The sequence below is a fragment of the Mustela nivalis genome, assembly GCF_964662115.1.
Source record: "Mustela nivalis genome assembly, chromosome: 20".
Taxonomy (NCBI): domain Eukaryota; kingdom Metazoa; phylum Chordata; class Mammalia; order Carnivora; family Mustelidae; genus Mustela; species Mustela nivalis.
Window position 1 is genome coordinate 766,756 of NC_139039.1, and position 17,720 is coordinate 784,475.

The 17,720-nt window shown below is 42.3% G+C and overlaps 1 protein-coding gene and 1 pseudogene across 14 annotated transcripts in view; one reads left to right on the plus strand and one right to left on the minus strand.

The window, feature by feature from the left end:
• The window catches only part of LOC309855346 (conserved oligomeric Golgi complex subunit 2-like), a 175,154-nt gene extending 158,787 nt beyond the window's left edge, over positions 1 to 16,367 (minus strand). For 12 of the 13 annotated variants that reach the window (XR_014306735.1, XR_014306736.1, XR_014306737.1 and 9 more), the window contains exon 1: positions 16,159 to 16,367. Coding sequence is in view for 1 of the 13 variants with exons in the window: in XM_082715531.1 (XP_082571657.1) it covers positions 16,159 to 16,230 (72 nt within the window). In the remaining 12 variants the exon portion in view is untranslated. Of the gene's footprint in view, positions 1 to 16,007 lie in introns of all 13 variants that reach the window. The other variant, XR_014306746.1, reaches the window with a different exon arrangement.
• On the plus strand, positions 10,096 to 11,306 carry LOC309855345 (rRNA-processing protein FCF1 homolog pseudogene; annotated as a pseudogene). Its single transcript has one exon. The product of its transcript is annotated as an rRNA-processing protein FCF1 homolog pseudogene (transcript).
• Positions 16,368 to 17,720: the final 1,353 nt, after the last annotated feature.

The window sequence follows — 17,720 nt, forward strand, 5'->3', positions numbered from 1 at the left end:
GCCTCTGCCTTCGGCTCAGGTCATATCTCAGGGTCCTGAGATCAAGCCTCACATCAGGCTCTCTGCTCAGCTGGGAGCCTACTTTCCCCCCTCTCTCTGCCTGTCTCTCTGCCTCCTTGTGACCTCTCTGTCAAATAAATAAATAAAATCTTAAAAAAGAATAAAAAATAAAAAATAAAAACCCATTCTATTAAAAAAATTTCCCATCTAAAAATATAACTTGAATGTCTTTATGTAAAACACATACATTTCTATTAATATTTTATGTGCATGCTGAGTGTCCCATTGAACAGATGTTCCAAATCTTTCATAATTTATTTCCAAGTATTGGTCTCACAGGATTAGCTATCCTGTGTTTCCCCTTTACATTTCTGTGATACCCGGGTAGGCTTATATGCTTAGAGGCAATAAATTACTATCTACTTCCCCTGTGACTCTGCTACTCCATGACCTGTTTAGTCAGCAAGAATCAAATGTGATGATTCCCAAACTAGTTAAGGACACCTACACTTACTTCGTAATTATACAGCTTCATTAAACACTATGTAAACCAACAAAATATGACTGCAAAAAAAAATCACTGTTCTTTTGAAAACTAACACAGCTACTTTGAAAAGGTTTGATACAAAGAAATCAATAAGAAAATTTTTGCTAAGTTAGGTATGGGTGAGATGACCAAGTACCAGGCAGGGAGGGAGTGATCACAGGATTCTCACTCAATTCAGTTAAAGAAACTGAAACTGAATGCAAAAAAAGACAACATAGAAAGCTTTTTTAAAAAAGATTCTTTTTATTTATTTGAGACACAGACAGACAGTATGAGCAGGGAAAGGGGCAATGGGAGAAGGAGATTCCCTGCTGAACAGGGAGTCCAATGCGGGACTCCATCCCAGGACTCCAAGGTCATGACCTGAACCAAAGGTAGATGCCTAACCTATTGAGCGACCCAAGTGCTGTGATAACTCAGAAATCTAATCTGCAGGCCAGTTTCCAGAGAAAAGACCTGGCACTGTTTCAATGGAGAATAAATGTACATATATTTTTTCCAAATAAAATGCTAAAAACTGCATGAACCATTCCCTAAGAGTACTTGTTTAAACTGACTTTTTTAGTTAATCAACCAAAGACTGACCCTGCTAGTGTCAGAGAGAAGGACTTCATACCAAACCGTAATTTCACAGTCATCTACAGAAAGCCATCTGCTTCTTACACTGGTGACCAAATTAGCCTGGACCTTTCTCTCCTGAGACCATCTCAGACCTTACATCATAGTTATGTAGTACATCACGGGAGGGGGTCTCGGTTCATAATCCTGGCCATCCTACTCACCAACTGTATACCATTAGGTCGATCACTTTCCCTGCCTCAGTTACACATTGTTGAAATTCTTGAACTTCATGATGGCATTCTAAATTGTATAACTGGGGTGCCTATGTGGTTAAGCATCTGCCTTTGGCTCAGGTCATGATCCCAGTCTCTTGGGTTTGAGTTCCACATCAGGCGCTCTGCTGAGCAAGGAGCCTGCTTCTCCCTCTGTCCCTTCCTTCTGCTCCCGCACTCTCTCACTCTCAAATAAAATCTTAAATAAATAAATAAATAAATCATATAACTTAGCCTCAGTGAACAAATGCTATTAGGTAAAATTAGTACTCAACTTACCATTTATGCATTTGTTCTCAGATAAACAAAAGTTGCATAACACATGACTAAATAACTCGGAACATCTGTGAATACTGGGTTAGGCAGCGTTTGCTGTGAAAAGCAAACCCAAACTCACAGTGCCATAATAGAGACTAATTTCACTTAACCAAGAATGGTTTTACTACTTTAGGAATGGTTTTACTTTATAGTGTAGATTTCCCAAGTATTCAAAAAGAAAGTATTTACAACCCATACATTTATGGTCAACTGATTTTTCACAAGGATGCCAAGACCATTTAATGGGGGGAAAAAGAGTCTTTTCGAGTGCCTACTACTGGGACAAGTGAATATCTACATGCAAAAGAATAAACTTGGAACAGCAATGTCACACATACACAAAAATATAACTCAAAATGGATCAAAGATTTAAATGTAAGAGTAAAATCTGTAACACTCAGAGAAAACAGGTGAAAATCTGTATGACTTTGGATCGGGAAAAGCTTTCTTAGACATGATACACAAAGCAATAATAAATATTAGATAAGCTGAACTTGATCAAAATAAAAACTTTCATGTGTCAAAGAACACTACGGAGAACGTGAAAAGACAACCCACAGAATGGGAGAGAGTATCTGCAAATCATTTGTCTGACAAGGACCTAATAACCAGAATATGCAAATATACTCTTAGAACTCAACAACAAAAAGACAAATAACCTAATTTAAAAACAAGCCAAAGACTTTTGAATAGACATTTCTCCAAAGATGATACACAGACGGTCAAAAGCACATGTCGGGATGTTCGACATCCTTAGTCATTGGGGAAATGCGAATCAAAAGCACATGCAGATGCCACATAACACCCACTAGGACAACTATGGTAAAATAAGAAAAAGAAAAAGAAAAAAAAAAGAAGAAGAAAAGTGCTGGCAAGAAGGCGGAGAAGCTGGAACCCTCCTGTATTGTCGGTGAGAATGTAAAACAGTGTGGCTAAGGCAGCAAACAGCTCGGTAGCTCCTCAAGAAGTTACACACGTACAATTACCCAGCAGTTCTACGTCTAGGGGTATGACACCGACAGAACTGACAACAGATGTTCCTGCCACAACCTGTATATGAATGTGCACAGCAGTGCTGCTCGTAACAGCCAAAGAGTATATACCCAACGTCCATCAACTGATGAATGGATACATAAAATGTGGAAGAGCCTCTTACACAACCATAAAAAGGAATAAACTGTTACATGCTACAACACGAGTGAAGTCTGAAAACATTCTACTCTCAGGTTAAAGGAAGCCAGACACAAAAGGTCACGTGTTATACAATTCCACTGATATAAGATGTTCCAGAAAAGGCAAATCCATAAAAACAGAAAGTAGATTCATGATTGCCAGGGAATAAGGGGAGGGGAGAATTGGAACTAAGAGGCTTATTTTTCGGGTGATGGAAGCATTCTGGAATTAGACAGAAGTGACGTATGTACCATATACACAGTAAATATACTAAAAACCAGAGAAGAGTACACTTTAAAATGGCAACTATTATGCTTTGTGAATTATATTTTGATGAAAAATGAAACAACTTAAATATCAACAAGTTAAATGTTAGGATACATTAAAAAAAAATCCAAACTAACACTAATCACAGGAACAATGGCGCAGCTACATGAATTTCAGACAAAGCAGATTTCAGAGAAGGAAAATTATCAGGCATAAAGAGCAGCATTACATAATGATAAAGAAATCGACTGACCAAGAAGACACAATTATCCTTAACGTATGTGTGCCTGATCAACACAGGTGAGACACAACCTAACAGAACTGCAGGGAGAAATATACAATTCCATTATCACAGCTGGTGACTTCAACACTTCTCCATCATTAATGGGCCTATCCAGCAGCAGGGCAACAAGGATTTGACAGATGTGGACATTCAGTCCAGACATGGCACACTTAACACCACCATCAATTATCGTACAACAGACGTACACAGACAATTTTGCCCAGTAATAGTGCAACACACATTCTTCTTAAGCTCATATGGAACACTCATCAAGACAGAATAATTCTGGGCCACAAAACACAACAAATTTTTAAAAATAAAAATTATACCAAGTATGTTCTCAGACCGCAATGGAATTAAAAATCAGTAACAGAAGATAGCTGAAGAAGTCCAAAATACATGGAGATTAAATGACACACTTCTAAATGACAGGAGACCAGTCTCAACAAAATACAATGTAGCAAAATGTGTGGAATGCTGCTTAAAGGGAAAATACAGTACTGAATGTAAATATTAGGAAAAAAAAAGATTAAAGTCAATAATCTAAGGTTCCATTTTAGGCAACAACAACAAAATCAAATCTAAAGTAAGGAGGGGCTCCTGGGTGGTTCAGTTGGTTAATCATCTGCCTTTGGCTCAGGACATAGTCCTAGGGTCCTGGGACAGAGCCCTGCATCAGAGCTTCCTGCTCCGGGAGGCTGCTTCTCCATCTCCCATTCCTCCTGCCTGTATTCCCTCTCGCACTGACTCTCTCTGTGTCAAATAAAATCATTAAAAAAAAACCCTAAAGGAAGTAGAAAAAAATAAAAATTAGAGCAGAAATCAATGTAATTAAAACCAGGATTTTTTTTTTTTAAATCAATAAACCCCAAGTCTGTTTCTTTGAAAACATCAATAAAACAGATACACCCTTAGCCAGGCAAACAAAGAAAAAAAGGTAGAAGACCTAAATTACTAATATCAGATGAAAGAAGGGAGGGCTACTGCTAACAATCCCAATCACTGTAAATTTAACCAAACATTTATGGAATACTACACAATTCTCTAAAATCTCTTTCAGAAAGTAAAACTAGAAGGAATACTTCCTAAATCATTTTAGGAGATCATTATTACCCTGACACCAAAACCAATACTACAAGAAAAGAAACTACAAACTAGTATCTCTCATGAACACAGACACAAAAATCTTCAACAAAAATTAGCAAATAAAAGCAAACACTATATTAAAAAATTATACACCAGGATCATGTAGGATTTATTCCAGGTATGCAACATTAGAAAATGTTCAACATTAGAAAATCAATGTGATCCATCATATCAACAGAAAAAAATCACATGATCATATCAATAAAGGGAGGAAAAAAAACATTTAACAAAATCCACACCTCTTCATTATTAACCCTCAGGAAACTAGGAATAGGAGGACTTCCTCAACTTGATAAAGAATGTCTCCAAAAATCCACAGCTAACATGATATTAATACTGAGAAAATAGAAGACAGGGAATCAAGGCAAGGATGTCCCTCCTACTACTACTATTCAATACTATACTGGAAGGCCAAACTAATGAAATAAGGTAAGAAAAGGAAACAAAAGGTATATAACCTGGGAAAGAATAAAACTTTGTTCACAGATGACATGACTGTCTACAGAAAATACAAAGACTTCACACCCCACACCCTCCTGAAACTAGTCAAGTGATTATAGCAAGTCTGCACAATACACAGTTAAAATACAGAAGTCAATTGCTTTCCAATGATGTATCAGACAAAGGGCCAGTATTCAAAATTTATAAAGAATTTATCAAACTCAACACCCAAAAAACAAAAAAATCCAGTCAAGAAATGGACAGAAGACATGAACAGACCAAAGAAGACATCCAAATGGCCAACAGACACATGAAAAAGGGCTCCACATCACTCAGCATCAGGGAAATACAAATCAAAACCACAATGAGACACCACCTTACATCAGTCAAAATGGCTAAAATTAACAAGTCAGGAAACAACAGATGTTGGCGAGGATGTGGAGAAAGGGAATCCTCCTACACTGTTGGTGGGAATGCAACTCTGGCAAACAGTATGGAGGCTCCTCAAAAAGTTAAAAATGTAACAACCCAACGACTTAGCAATTGCCCTATTAGATGTTTATCCAAAGTACACAAAGTGATTTGAAGGGGCAAAAGCACCCCGATGTTTATAGTCAAACTATTGAAAGAGCCCAGATGTCCATCAACAGATGAATGGATAAAGAAGATGTGGTATACACACACACACACACACACACACACACACACACACACACACACATTACTCAGCCATCAAAAAGAACAAAATCTTGCCATTTGCAAGGACATGGATGGAACTAGAGGAAGACAAATACCATATAGTTTCAGTCACATGTGGAACTTAAGAAACAACAGATGAATATAGGAGAAGGGAAGGAAAAATAGAAACAGACAGGGAGGCAAATCACAAGAGACTTAACTACAGGAAACAAACTGAGGGTTACTGGAGAGGGGAAAGTTGGGGTAACTGGGTGAGGAGGGCACTTGTTGGGATGAGCTCTGGGTGTTGTATGCAACCAATGAATCACGAAATTCTAACCATGAAACTAAAAGTACACTATATGTTAACGAGATTGAATTTTAATTAAAAAATTTAAAAAGTCAATTGTTTTCGTACATACCAGCAATGTACAAGTGGAATTTGAAGTTAAAAACACAAGACCATTTACATTAGCATACCAAAAAAAAATTAATACGTAGGTGCAAATCTAACGAAATATGCACAAGATCTATATGAGAAAAAGTATAAAATTCTGATGAAAGATAACTAGCAAGGTAAGATGTGAAGTGGAAAGAAAGTCCATAATCTTGGGTAAGAACACTCAATACAACATGTTAAGAGGTCAGTTCTTCCCAAACTGATTGACAGACTCAATGCAATCCCAATCAAAATGCCAGGAAGTTATTCTGTGGATACCAACATGTTGACTCTAAAATTTGGATGGAAAACTGGAAAACCAAGAGTCCCAGGGTAGTAAACAAAATATTAAAGAGCGGGGAAAAAAAGGAAATTGAGGATTGCCACCACCCAATCTCAAGACTTACTATTAAAGCTATAGTGATTAAGACAGAAGGTGCCTGGCAAAAGAGACAGGTGCTTGGAACAGAGTGGAGAGCCCAGAACAACATCCACACACACAGGCAAAGGCAACTCAATGGCAAGGACAGTCATCAAAAAAATGGAACGGAACAATGGGACATTGATAAGAAAAAACAAACAAATAAAAAGAATAAAAACAAACTTTTCACACCTTTCACAAAACCTAAACATAAAATGCAAAACTTCATAAAGATGACATAAGAAAAAATGTAGGGATCCTTGGATTTGACAATGACTTTTCAGATATAAAACCAAAAGCATGATCTACAAAAGAAAAAAATGGATGAGAGGGACTTTGTTAAAATTAAACTTCTCTGTAAAAGACACTGTTAAGAGAATGAAAAGACTGGACGCCTGGGTGGCTCAGTTGGTTAAGCAGCTGCCTTCGGCTCAGGTCATGATCCCAGCGTCCTGGGATCGAGTCCCACATTGGGATCCTTGCTCCGCAGGGAGCCTGCTTCACCCTCTGACTCTGCCTTCCACTCTGTCTGCCTGTGCTCACTCTCGCTCACTCTTTCTCTGACAAATAAATAAATAAAATCTTAAAAAAAAAAAAGAGAGAGAGAGAATGAAAAGACCAGTCACAGAGTAGAGAAAATATCTGCAAAACACATCTATGGTAAAGGACTTAAAATAAGAAATATAATATAAAGATGTCTTAGTAGCAACAAGAAATCAAACCTAATTTAAAAATGTGAAAAGAGCGGTGGCTGGGAAACCCAGTCAGTTAAGCATCTGCCTTTAGCTCAGGTCCTGGGACTGAAATCCACACTGGGCCCCCGGCTCAGCGAGGAGCCTGCTTTTTTCCCTCTCCCGCTGCCTGCTGCTACCTCTCCGTGTGCTTGTGCTGTTAATAAATAAATAGAATCTTTAAAAAAGAGAAAAAAAAAAGGATCTGAATAGATGCTCAACTTTGTATGTCATTAAGAAATTGCAACTTTAAACAAGGTACTATTACATATCACGTAGACCGAACTCTCATTCACTGTTTGGTCAGAATGCAAAATGGGAGGCACTGTGTGAGACAGCTTGGCAGTTTCTCACAGAACTAAACACATTCTCACTATAAGATGAGTAATTGTGCTCCTTTGTATTTACCCAAAAGAGCTTAAAACTAGTGTCCACACAAAAACCTGCACACGGATGTTTACAGCAGCTTTATTCTCTGAAGTGCCAAAACTTGGAAGCAATCCAATCTCCTTCAGTAGGTGAACAGGTACACTGTGCCACACCCACACAACGGATTATTCGACAATTAAAAGATGAATTATTAAGCCACAAGACTTCGAAGAACCTTAAATGCATATTGCTAAGTGAAAGACCAGTCTCAAAGGCTAAATACTATATGATTCCAACTCTATGGCATTCTGGAAAAGGTAAAAATTAACCAACATTTTTATTTTTATTTATTTTTTAGGTCATCTCTATACCCAATGTGGTGGCTAGAACTCACAACCCCGAGACCAAGAGTCAGATGCCCTAGCAACTAAGCCAGCCAGGTGCCTCTGAAAAGGTAAAACTCTAGACAGTCCAAAGATCCCGGGCTGAGGGGTGAGCGAGGAGGATGCAGAGAGAGAAGAAACAAATAGATGAGGTACAGGGGTTTTCAAGGCAATAAAACTAGGCTGTAAGATACCAACAGTAGGTAAATAACATTATACATTTGTCGAAACCCACAGAACTATAGAAAGAGGAGTGAACCCTAAGGTAAACCATGGATTATTAATTAATACTGTATCAATGCTGGTTCATCAGTTGTAACACATGTACCACAACAATGTAATACATTAATAATAGGAGATAGTGAAGTTAGAAGAAAAATATCTTCTCTTTGTACTCAGGGGTATTTCCTATCTGAACCCAGTTAAAGTACAAATCCCCCAAAAGGCCAGAAGTTGGGAGATCACAAGAGGTGTTGGAACACAGGAAAATAAATGAGCAAACCAGACAAGCTGCAGGTAATTAAGAACCATTAACCATGAGAGAAGCAGTGACATCACTCAAAATTAAAACCAAGTAGAGTTTAAAAGTTTAGCTACTTTACTAACTAGCTGCAATCAGGGATGGCAAACAAAGACTAATTCAAAGTAACCTGGGAATTAATCATTTAAAACTTACCAATAATCTGAAATTAGTAGCTTTAATTCTATGAAAATTACGTGGAATTTGGAAAGATTGAAGTTCTCTAAGCTGCCAAGAAGTAAAACACTCCTTCCCAGATACATGGACTTATAAAATCACTATATACTATCTCCATGAGAAGCAGAATCCCCCAGAACCATCACTCTGTAATGATGAGAAGTACTAAGAGGGCATATGAAATTTATGAGCTCTGCCCTAAAACATGTCCCATTTCATTGAGACAAAAAAACCAAAATAGTTAAGCACTAATCTGCACACTACATAGGGGTTGAAAGACATAGAAAGTTTGTGTGAGCTCACGTATGTGTGTGTTTCCAACCATTCTTGAAAACAATGGACAACAGAGATGAATAAATGTCCCTGTATATCCCATAAATATTCCTCAAATATTTATCATGCAACTCCAGCTCTGCTCTAAGACCCCAGTCTTTTCATGACTGGGGACACAGTCATGAAAAGAAAAGACAAGGTCTCTGCCTTTAAGGAGCAGATATTCTAATGCAGAAATGAGAAAATAAATATGTAAACAAACATTATATTAATGAACAGTGATCAAATAGTGATTAATGAATAGTGATCACAGCTAAAAAGAAAACAGGACACAGTAAAGGTTGAGTGACAAATGGCATGTATTTTAACTTGGATGAACCAGGAAATATAGAACAATGAATTGAGATCCAAATGACACAAAGGAGCTAGCCACAGGAAGTGTGGGAAGAGTGTTCCCGCCCAAGGTATCAGCATGTATACAAAAATGTCCTTGGAACTCTTCCCTTCAGCCCCTGCTCTCAAATCTCTGACCCAGCTAGGTGGGGACATAATCTAGGACTTGTGTCTCCCAAAACTCATTCTAAATCTTTGTTCGGTGACTAAATTATTCAAGCTTGAGAAATTAAAAACATATGCTAACAAGATCTTCCCACCATCTACAGAGAGATCATCTTAAAAGCATAATGAAATAGTAACACTGAAATTCTAAAAAACTTCTGTTCTAACATTTTAATCAATTTTATATCAAACTCCTTTCTTGAATTTATATACCCATTTGACATATTTATGAAGAGACAACAAAAAAAAAAACCCTACATTCCGTAAATGTATTTATCCATCTAACAAATATTTGAGTACCTAATTACACTCTGTTCCAGCTGATTTCTTCTCTTTATCTCTTTTTTCCCCTCAATTTAACACCAATCATAATCTATGTAGGCTTTTAGTTCGCCTTTCAAAATTAATTTCTTGAGCTATTTAAAGGAATTATCCAGTGCTAGAGTTCTCAACACTGGTCACACATTAGAATCACTTAAGGAACTTTTTTTTTTTAAGATTTTATTTATTTATTTATTTGACACAGACAGATCACAAGTAGGCAGAGAGGGAGGGAATCATGCTCCATGCTGAGCAGAGTGTCCCATGCAGGGCTCAATCCCAGGACCCTGAGACCATGACCTGAGCTGAAGGCAGAAGCTTAACCCTCTGAGCCACTAAGGCACCCCCTCACCTGAGGAACTTAAAAACAAAAAGCCCAAAGGGCACCTGGCTCATTCAGTCACTGGAGCATGCAGGTCTTGATCTCAGGGTTGTGAGTTCAAGTCCCATGTTGGGTATAGAGATTACTTAAAAAAAAAAGAAAGAAAGAAAGAAAGAGCCCAAGCCTTAGTTTGTGATTAATTTGTTTAAATGTTTCAAGAAATTTGATGCTAAATGTTTTAAGACTAGTTAAATAACAAAAAGATATATTTACATAATACTTCTTGCTCTCAAATTTTGAACAAAGAACTTACTAATAATCAATAACTTAGTAGGCCAACATTTTATTTAAATAAGTTTATGGTACTACAAAGAGTGAATTAGAAAATCAAAAGCAAGGAGAAATGGGCATGATGTGAACATGGGGAAGCAAGAGAAAGCAAGAAAGTATGTGACCGGGAAGCGAATGCTTAGCTCTGAGATCCTTCTCTGAGAGAAGGACAGATTAAAACCTAAAAAGAAAGAAAAGAAGGATCCCATGCACTCAAGGAAAGAGAAGTCCCCCAACATCCCTCCTGCTTTTTCCAATATAAACACACAGCTGGGCCCACTTACCACATCCTGGTTGGTACCGACTTTATCAACTTTTCTATTTAGGCCAAACTTGACCGGTCAATGATAGACGGGCTGTGTGCCAAGTGTACCAGCTGTACAACTGACTGTGTAATGGCTGAAACTGAGAAACTGGGGTGAAAGTATCAAGAGGCTTTAAGGATTGCGAAAGAGCCAAGATTCAAATGATTACCACGTACACACAAGACAAACTATGCAGATGACTGCTCAGAACGGAAGTAATTCAGAGTGTTACACTGTGGCATCAGCTGACCCAGACCCAGAAGATTGCTGGAGTTCCCATCATGGACATCTCTAACCATATAGACGACACTGAGCAAATGCCAGATGATGATGGAGCCCCTCACTCCTATGTCTTAATAGAGTTCCTCAGCTCTCCTTTACCAACTTTTCCTGTTGCCAGTTCATACAAGCAATTCTCCTTACCCAGTTCCTCTGTTCTGAGCTATGGCTAAAGACACTCACTTTTTTATGTTTTGAAACTGATTATCTTGTACCATTTTACTTTTTGTTGCATATTTTTATAAATCAGATGACCGCTCACAGGACAAAAAAAAAAAAAAGGAATGGAAAGGAAAGATCAAAAGGGAGGACAACAACAACAAAAACACAGTTCTTTTTTGCCGGGAACCCTTTTTACAAGTGCCAAACAGATAAACATTATCTGTTGTTACATCGTCACAACTCCTCTATCATCAGGGAAAGTAGTTCACATAAGAAAATTTCTCTATAAAATGAGTTCCAGGCTTACATTCCATATTTGGCTAATTAGAATTTCATTACGATGTCTGTCTCACACTGATGCAGAAGAGAATGGAATCTTGTCATCAAGATGTGACATCGAACTAAGAACCCACAGGGTAAGCACTCAGCTCCTGTGATACGAAGACGGCTCCTGGGGATGGGCGACCCTGGGCAACAGTGGCTGACCTGCGGGCCTGCGGCTATCTGCCGTCTGTCATTCTTCCCTCTTCCTCCTCTGTCAGCTGCTATCTCCAGCCGCTGTCAACAAAGTCCACCTCAAACAGCCATCACTTCCCTCTGGTCCCATTTACCATAGCTAAGCTCGAGGCCAGGCATCCAGATCACCAGCCCTGTGGGAACTTCTTCTAAGGTAAGAGGTGGCCCTATTGGTGAAATGCAGGTGCCAAGGCATGCAGACATTGTGCCATCTTCTGCGCTATTCTTAATGTTCTGATTGTCCCACTTCCCTCAGTTCCCACCTGTGGCCTCTGGAAAGGCACATATTACAGTAGGATTTCCAAGGACTGATGCGTGGGGGTCAGGAGATCTGGCCTGTGATTGGCCCCAACTAGCTGTGTGGCTTTAAAGGAAATCATCACACCTCAGGCCTCAGTTTCCTTATCTGCAAGCCAGGATGGACTAGAGTCTTTTCAGAGGAGCCAGCAAAGATCACATAGATAAGCACCACCTCATTATACTAACAAGCAAACAGAAGGCCGGAGGCGAGTGATTTGCCCCAAGTCAGACATAAGCAGGCAGAGAGCAGAGCCGAGGATGGGACCCACATCTGCAGGTCACAGCTAATCAGCGAGCACAGTACAAACAGATCTGAGCAGCTGCTCATTCTTCCCCTTTTCCGTTTTGTCCATCAGAACGCATGCTCCCTGCAAACAAGGACACACAGGACCTGCTTCCTGTCTCAAAATTCCCAGTTCACCCAATTAGAACAGGGAGGAGCCTCAAGGACTTACCCCCCACCCCCACACACGGTTCTTTTACCTATGGAATATGAGGGTACATACATTCACCGTCCAGAGGGCTCCTGCCTTCACTTCTCATGGAAAAGGTCATCATGTGCCTACCCGGGGTGCCAACAAAGCCACAGGTTCCAGAGAGGAACTGACACAGAGAAGTTCGAAGGAGGCAGATGGATCAGTGAAGAAACAAACTGTCTACCAAGGAAAACTACCCCATGGGGGACTGATTCTCTTTGAAATACGTTCGAGTGCATGGGAAAATGGTTTTTCAAGAGCTGGTGGACTGACCAGTCACCTGGTACATACAAGATCACATCCGCATTCTGACAAGAGTGGCTTGCAGTGTAGACCAGGGGCCAGAAAGACAAGGAAGGCGCATGGAGACTGGGTGAGAAGCTTCTACGGTGTGATGGCAAGGGCGCACTACAAAGGTACCAGAAGAGATGGAAAGAAGTATATGGACTCAAGAGGTTTAGGAAGCGAAATCCACAGGACTTGGTGTGACAGACTAGATTTTGGAAAGGTGACAGAGTAGGATTTGACTTCTCATTTCCCGACTCCAGGCTAAACGGATGAAGTGTTTACCGAGAGAGGCAATAGAATAAGAAAGGTGGTTTTCAGTGGAGGAGGTGCTCATGAATTCTGTCTTGAACCTGATGAGTCTGAGGGGCCACAGACACATCCGAGAAGAAAGGTCAGCAAGTCCGATACACAGATCTGGTGCTCAGGAAGCGTGTGGACCAGAGACAGGAATCTGCCTTACCTGCTGATAGGTGGTCATGAAGCTGCACAAAAGGTCATCTAGGGAAAGAAAGGAACAGGGGGCTGAGCCCATAATCAGCATTCAGTGGCTACCAGGAGCATGACTTTGCACAGGAGACACATCAGAGAGGTAGAAGAAAGACAGGAAGCAATGCAGAGCATTTGGTCTACTGCGATGTCAAGTAAGGAGACAGAGAAAGGTCAGGTGTGCTGACTTAGAAACAGTTTTGGTAAGAACTCTTTAGTGGAATGACAGGGCTTGAAGGGTGGAAGGTTGGAAAGTCAAGTCAACCCCTGAGCACTGGCTGTGATGTGCGACAGTGACAGGGCAATACCTAGAGGTGGGGCAGTCAAGTGGGAGAGGATCAAACAGGAGCGCATGATGGGAAGGAGTGCAGGGGAGAGGATCCTCGCAGGCTCCTGGAAGGGCGGGAGGGCATGGACTCCGAGCCAGAGTGGAGACTGAACCCGAGGAGGAAGGAGAGCCCCTCCCTGTACCAGGCGAGGAGGAGAAGGGGACAAATACAAGAATGGGATCATGATCAGCCGGATGGAGGAGGTCCCGTGGGATGGCTGCTAATTTTTCTGTACGACTGGAGATGAAAGAGGAAGGCTACATGTGATGTCAATAGCACACCCATGTAAATGGTCTAATTTATCTGTTATGCCACTTTCTCCCCCTACTACCAATACCTTATGTCCTGCTCATCTATTAGTTGGCTGTCAACCCAAAGGATTTTCGTATTTCTAAGCCGACAAAGTATGATGTTGCCAGTGCCTCTGCCCCAGGTGACCCTTCCCCATCTGCCATTCCTGCACTTTGATCACCTACCTCTTTTGCATACCTTTCCCCTTCTATTTCTTATTAGATCTCATAAACATGACTTTTTAAGTAGTCTCCTGCCACCAGTCAGCTCGCACTCAACAGATATGACCATGCAACTTCCTGCTGTAAACCTGACTGCAGCTCTACCGTGAAGACTGCATCAACGTGGACCCCTCAATGTATGCAGTGTCCAAGGTGCAACCCGCAGCCCCACCCCATCTCCCTTTCTACCATCCCAGTCTCATTCCAAAATGTGCCAAACAAGACACCTATGTAGAAATACAACCCCGACAGCAAGCTCCCCACTCATTTCTGCCTCGGAACTGTAACTTAACAAAACATCTCTCTGACGGAAACACAAATTGCAAATAACCTTTATCTCCAGCTCCCACATAGAAGATCAATACCACTTTACACAGAACAGCTGTTCCATGTATTTTCCTTCTATGTAGGAAGGGGTCATGTTCATTAACACTACAAATTGTACATTATATTCAGAAATTTCAGAGCTTTGAAAGAATATGGAATTGCTGGCATTGTAGCCACTTTCCCAGTTTGCTCTCTCCCTACCTCTAAGTCCTACTTTAGAACTGCTATTTTGAGATTTCTATTTTCTGAAGCTGCTTTGACCAAAGGCATTTTGTCAGCTCAGAGTGAGAAAGATGGCAGGTCTAGGAAGTGTGAGAAAATGCTAGTGTTAGGCCCAAAGAAAGCCTGACGAAGTCCAAAGACAGACAAGCTAAAGAGACTTCCGTGCTTTGAGATTCTTTAAGTCTGTGTGTGTGCCTTTTCTTCTTCCAATGACCTCTCTCCTCATCACGTGTCCTTCGTTAACAAAAGGTTTCTGGATCCGAGAATTCACTCTGTGCTCTCCTTCAGACACTCCATTCACTTTACACCTTTTATTACAGTGGCTTAACATCACCATACAAGAACAAGAGTACAATATACCTTCGTCTAGACATCCCTACATATTAAAAATGATATGGCCACACCGCAGAGGATCCAGACATAAGCACTTTTAAAGCCAGAGTTTGGGAGATGTGATCTGAATGCAAGTATCAAAAAGGAACTAGCTGGTTAACCCAAAAAAGAAAAAAAAAAAAAACATATTATGACTTGAAGCCATAAAAAAGTAAGAAATTCAAACTCTTTTCAGAATTTTAGGTACCTACAGAGCCAAAACTTTTTAACACTGAAACCAGCTACTAAATCCCAATCCTTAGAAATTAAACATATACGTTTTGATAGTTTAAGTACAGACCCAGAGGGATACAGAAAACAGATAAAGCTCCTCCTGGCTCTGACTCAAACCTTGGGACATTTTCAAGGCTATGTCTGATGAACCTTTCCTGTCAGTAAAGTCTTTTCAGTTTAAATTTCTATTCTGTAAGTTTATGTCCTACAGTTATCTGCTGCCAGCTTCAGGCTGACCTCACCAAGAGAAGTAGGGCAACTTTAGAAAAGGAGCTTGGTATGCTTTGTAGTACTGGACCAGAACCAGTAAGGACAGTACAGTCTTTCAGATTTCTCATTCCGGGAGCTTAAGACGAAATTCAGGCATAAACGTTAGGTTAAGTGCCTTTTTGACCCGATTCCTGGTAAGTACGTGCGTTCAGAGATGTGTTCAATGCACAGTCGCTCAGCTTCTAGGAACAAGGCACTGGGAGGCTTCTGTCAGGCCGGGGGAGCGGCGGTCTGACTGTGCCGCACGGTACCAGAGGCGGGTCCTACAGGTCCGGGGCTTTTACGTTTAGCTCAAAACCACTTGCCCTGAACTTTCAGGCCTTTTCATTCAATGTGCACGATTTCACAGGAGTGCTTCCTCCAAGCTGCACCTAGCCCACCCGAGGCCAAGAGACTCACTGCGAAGTGCAGTGAGGTCCCCGCCGAGGACCCGTCTGGGGCGAGGATGGCCCAGGAAGTCCGCAGGAGAAGCCCGAGGAGAGGCCCCGGAGGGCCAAGGAGGGCAGGCCACCCACGGCCGGGCTCCGGGGAGCAGAGCCCAGGCGTGCACCTTCATGAACTCGTCCTTGTCGAAGCAGAGCGTGTCCGGCCCCTTGGGCAGGTTCATCCTACTTCTCTCCATCCCGCCGGCCGCCGCCTCTCAGCACCGACCCTCGAGGGAGGAGGAAGGTAGGAGGCTGCGCTCCCCGACGCTACCGGTGAAGCCACGGCATTTCCACCATACAGAAGGCACTGCTTCCTCCAACATGGCAGCGTCCGCGCTGCAGCCAATGAAAGAGCACGCCGCAGGCCCGCCTCCGCGTGCCTCCCCCAAGAGAGGGGTGTGGACCGCTGCCGCGGAGCCAGCAGGTGATGCTGCCCCCATGCGTCGGAGGGCGACACTACAACCTCGCGTAAGTTTCTGCGGAGCAGCCCCGCTGCTGGTGATGCGGGGTGAGCGGGAGAGGGGAGGGGGGGGAGGGTCAGGGGCGCTCCCTCCCCACCTCGCCGTTTCCCTCGGAAAATCGGCCTGTGAGCCTCTTCCAGGACCTTCTCCCGAGATTGTCTCGCGGGAAGCATAGCCCTTACGGGATGCTGGCCCTTTACTTATGCGGCCGGTTGTCCAGAGTGGGGGGCGCGTCCGGGTGTCAGGCCTCTGGTCCCCGTGCGCTGCCGCTGCAGCCACCTGGGTGCGGAGGCCTCTGTGGGAACCCAGCTTCTTGCCCTTAGCCACGGCACCCACCTGCGAGCATGGCTTCTCCCCCGCCGAGCTTGGCTCCAGCGATCAGTAGGGAGGAAGGTGGTCAGCTGGCAGCTTCAGGTCGTCTGGGCAGCTCCCAGCTCCACTTGGGCTCAGCTGCAGGGAGGCCTCAAGTTTGGGTTCTCAGAGCTCTTAAAGAATCACCTCGCTACCGGCTGACAAAATGCAGCCGACAAGTAGATGTGGGAGCATGTTTATGTCCAGTCCGCTCTAGAATGGGCGGAATCGTGTGTTTGTGGCCAGCATTGGTTCGATCGCCACACCTGCCCCCAATTTCCGAGAACCCCCCCTCCTCCTGCCATCCACCCCACATTTATTTTGAGATTTTTCTTTCCTCTTCCCTTGCTCTTTCTCCCACTGTCCTCCCCTTTAGTGGGAATGTCATGGACAAATGATGATTCATTTCTCTTTTTTTTCTCTGTGAGACTCTGACAGCTCAAACCACAGATCTCACGGGCGCCCTTCAGGCTGCAGCTTTGCTGTAATAGCCCAGGCCTGGGCTGCCCCTCCCAATGCTGTGATCTCCCAGAGATAGCACAAGCAGTCCTTAGAAAGGGATGGGACAAGCAAGACAACGGCTTACAATGAGTCTTGCATTCGAGTCACTCCAAACGGGAAACTGGTCACTTTTTTTAAAACGTGAGTACAGGGACGCCTGGGTGGCTCAGTTGGTTAAGCAGCTGCCTTTGGCTCAGGTCATGATCCCAGCGTCCTCGGATCGAGTCCCACAAGGGCTCCTTGCTCGGCAGGGAGCCTGCTTCTCCCTCTGCCTCTGCCTGCCATTCTGTCTGCCTGTGCTCGCTCTCCCCCTCCTCTGATAAATAAATAAAAAAAAAATCTTTAAAACCTGAGTACAGAATCTGAAACAATAC